Below are 4,366 nucleotides of genomic sequence, written 5' to 3'. Positions count from 1 at the left end.
CTCAAATGCGTATGGGCGGAGAATTTGGATTCTTGCATATTTAATTTGATGCGGTTTGCCTTCACACTGGCTGTGTCAGGCGCAGCAAGGAAACGTAGCAGGGAATTTTATCAATGTGTTCAGAAGCCGATGTTAAAAAATAGACTTTTCACGTAAAGTGAGAGTAACGGATGCAGTGTGTCGTCGGGGACTTACTGTGTGTGTGTGTGTGTGTGTGTGTGTGTGTGTGTGTGTGTGTGTGTGTGTGTGTGTGTGTGTGTGTGTGTGTGTGTGTGTGTGTGTGTGTGTGTGTGTGTGCGCGCGCCACTGTTCTTTTTTTTTGGGCACATGAACGAGGCACAGCGGAGACGGGAGCGCAAAATGATCCGAAGTTTACAATAGTATAGATAGCCTACTCCCAGAGTCCCATTGATGATCCGATCACAATTATTATGCATATTCCATGTTAGCTATACAGTTTATAGATCATGCTGAGCTAAACATGTGTTTTAATTTTGAAGTATTTATATTTAAACAATATGAAGAAAGTCTCCACTCGGATCCCCACACAGTGACAGACAGACACGCACGACAGACAGACAGAATATTCTGTACACTGCAGTGTTTTTTATGTGTTTCCTTAAGCAATAGATTAATGTGCTCGTCCTCATATTTCGATGAGGGCTTAATTCGGTCTCCTTATTTGACCACGTCACATGATAACGGGACATCTTTGCACTGCGTAAAATGAATATCCCTTCTCCGTCTCCAACTGTGTTTAGCTCCTTATCCGCCACATGATAGTTTGCTTCATTTCCTTTATTTGCTACGGATTGCATTCCCACCTGCACCGAATCGAAATCAAGTGCGTTTGGAAGCGAAGTGAAACCCCCGTTTTTGGGAGGAGTAGAATGCGGTTCTTTGCTGCGCATTAGGATTCGAATGAGCCTTCACACCTGCCAAACGAAGCGAACTTTCGGACAATGCGCAGCAGGATTCGTTTGAATCGCAGTAAAGCTTTCTGGTGTGAATGTCACCTTAGTCCTAAAGGATTTCAGCAGTTAATCTATAGAGGGTATACACGTGACAAACTACTTTCTGGCCTTGACAACCCATGCCGCGCATCCAAACAGAAAAGTCCTATCTGATTGCATTAAACAACGTTAAACAATGTTAAACTCACTTCGCATGTTGCTTTGCCACTCGATGTGCCATTCACTTTAAGCATGCGCATACCCTCTAGTTACCTGTCATGTAACCTAACTCCAAAAGAAGCAAAAAGCTACATATTCAGCAGTTTGAGGACAACCACAGCTAAATAATTAATATCAGGTGCTGCTCTCAAGTTACATACTGTGTGCATCATCTGTGTCGTCATTTCCATATGATTATCTTAACAAATCTCTAAAGATCACATGCTTGCATAATGGCAGTAGCCTACCATTGTCATGTAACGTCATTATGAAAATATTCTCCAACCCCGCCATATTCTTCAATATATGCTTTGAAGCTCTGCTTAGGAATCATTTCTATATAGCCTAAAATAGTCTCTCAAAAAATGATGGATTTAAATTAATTCTGTTGGTTGGTTCCAAGTGGCCAATGATGCAAAAAGGTGTGTGCGATCATAACAAAGCAAAACGGGTTAGAACTGGGAGGTGCCCAATAAGTTTTGGAGGAATTTAATACGCACAGACGTTGCTTGGAAATACAGAGCCTGCTAAATTAGCTGCATGCATCCCCTCTCCGAGAACTATACATTCATAGGAATTGCGCAGGCTTAAAGTTTTATAATATGGCGACCTGAAACTTCTCTATATATTTTTGGTTCCTCACATTACATGACCAAATAATGGATAACCAAAGTCAACCATTCAGTAACGACTCAATGATGCTGCCAACTGCAACTAAACCTTTGCTAGGGATAGGCGTAGATAACTTTCTTACGCTTCTTATATTTGGAATAATTGTTATCCTTGGTGTGCTTGGGAACAGCATGGTAATCACTGTGTTGGCGCGCAGTAAACCCGGAGCACAACGAACATTTTTATCCTTAATTTGAGCTTGGCTGACCTGTCCTACCTCCTGTTCTGTGTCCCGTTTCAGTCCGCCGTTTATGTGCTACCGACATGGGTACTCGGGGCTTTCATTTGCAAGTTTTGCTTGTTAGTATTTTTACTTTGTCAGCACTGTCAGTGGACCGATATGTGGCCATTGTTCACGCGCGTAAATCTTCGTAGCCTACATCCGGGTGGGCAGGCATGCCTTGCTGGGGGTGCTGGTGATATGGACTGTGGCTGTGGTGATGGCAGCACCAGTGGCTCACTACCAGATCGTCGTTGAGACAGAGGAAAACAGCACGTTTTGCTGGGAGGTTTGGCCAGATTATCAAAGACAAATATACGTGGTGTGCACATTCGTTTTTGGTTATCTTCTGCCTCTTACTTTGATATCTGTCTGTTACGCAAAGGTGGGTAGGCATTTTATAGCCTCTATAACATGAGTGGTATAGTCACTGTAAAAGTTATATGTAAATTGTTTGGAGAAACGGGAAATTATAATGATGTGTGAAACTGTCTAATTACGATTATTTATTGTATAGGCCATTATTTAAGAATACCATGTTTATCCATGTTAACTATTACACCGACCATTGCATCTCATCTGTATAGGTTTTAAACCATTTACACAAAAAGCTGAAAAACACGTCCAGAAAGTCAGAGACTTCTAAAAGGAAGGTCAGTGGGGCAAAATACCTTTTCCTGTCAACGCATTACACTGCAAAGGTATTGTTATAAGGTAATTCTGTCCATCATCTCCCTATGTTGCTGCCTAGACTACCCAGACAGTCCTGGTGCATGGTGGTTGTGGTCTTCTGCTTGTCGTGGTTGCCACACCACGTAGTCCACCTGTGGGTGGAGTTCGGCACCTTCCCCCTCACCCAGGCCTCTTTCCTGTTCCGTGTGGTGGCACACTGCCTGGCATACAGCAACTCCTCCGTCAACCCCATCATCTACGCCTTCCTGTCGGAGAACTTCAGGAAGTCATATAAGCTTGGGTGTTTTGGTGCCAGACCACCAGTGAGGAGTACCCACTGAATGAGACAAGATACCCCGGCAGTAGAATGGAAGCATTGCCATCTACTGACACTTAAAGACACAATGTAAGTTATGGCTCTCTGTTAGTGTGTGTATAAGTGAACTGATTTGACTTCCTTTAATTTGAGCCTCTATTGTGGTTCTCGCTTGTATACCGGTAGTTATACTGCTTAGCCTCTCATGAACATTATGAAGGTTAACTAACAGTCTTTGCTATGGTTGTGCATTAGTTAATGACTGAGATTATATGCTTGATGACATTCTTCATGTCATGTACAATACATGCATGCTATAAAATTATGTACAGTAAATGAGCATCATATACAAGTGCAGTGTTTTGATTGTTTTGTAAAGGCAAATGTTAAATAAACCACACAGTTCACACTAAAACAGTAATAATAAAGGGAACCTTGCTCAATGCTGTTGGCACGCACGCACGCACGCACACACGCACGCACGCACGACAATAGAGGTCTTGGTCGAGAGTCTTGGCTTCTATGTCACTCATTTGTTTCACTACGCATTATAATCATATGTCAAATCATATTTTTGAACATCCTGATTCATCTATATCTATTCTGATTAATTTATTATGCTCCACACAAATGGAGAAACTTCTGGACTCTCTGAAACTGGTTTGATTGGTCTCAATAGAGACTTTCAGGGTGCTTCTTGAGGACACACTACATAGTGACTGTACCTGTTTATTGTAACAATATATTTATTTACATCTGTGACATTGTAGTGTGGTTCAAATGTTTGTTATTGTTTTTCATTATACTGTAGGCCTATGTATTGTGTTTTATGCTGTGATCAGGGTGTCCTTGAAAAAGAGAGTTTGGGTTTCCCTGAATAAATGAAGGAAACGAAAGAAAGAAAGAAAGAAAGAAAGAAAGAAAGAAAGAAAGAAAGAAAGAAAGAAAGAAAGAAAGAAAGAAAGAAAGAAAGATCTACTTTAGTGTATACTGCATCAGGATGAAGTCTTTAAAGTGTCTGAGATGTTGCAGATTACCTCTGATTCTTTACACTTGTTTCTTACTGTTATTGTATTGGTCTTTGGAAACAACTTTACATTTTGTTGTCAAGAAAAGTACCTTTGTTCACATGTTTTGGAGGTAGGCTATAATATCATATTTCAATGTGATTTTTTTTTGCTAGCTAGCTCCGTAAGGGAGTACTCAAAAAGAGACAACCACAACCAGACATTAGTAATATGGATTGAATCTGTGTCCACCCGGACCGCTTTGTACGCGGCACCTTGGTCCTCTTGTTTACAAATGGCACCTGTA

At 41.3% G+C, this 4,366-nt stretch overlaps 1 protein-coding gene across 1 annotated transcript; it reads left to right on the top strand.

Annotated features, from left to right (window-relative positions):
* Positions 1-1,867: 1,867 nt before the first annotated feature.
* galr1a (galanin receptor 1a) lies at positions 1,868-3,133 on the top strand (the record flags this gene model as incomplete). Its single annotated transcript, XM_079522034.1, is given in 7 exon segments — positions 1,868-2,009; positions 2,012-2,137; positions 2,140-2,216; positions 2,219-2,449; positions 2,652-2,765; positions 2,829-3,032; positions 3,035-3,133. Coding segments are annotated over 7 exon segments (993 nt in total).
* Between the last annotated feature and the right edge of the window lie 1,233 nt (positions 3,134-4,366).

The sequence above is a fragment of the Electrona antarctica genome (assembly GCF_951216825.1).
Source record: "Electrona antarctica genome assembly, chromosome: 15".
NCBI lineage: Eukaryota > Metazoa > Chordata > Actinopteri > Myctophiformes > Myctophidae > Electrona > Electrona antarctica.
Note: the sequence above shows the minus strand (reverse complement) of the source record. Positions and strands in the feature narration are given on the sequence as shown.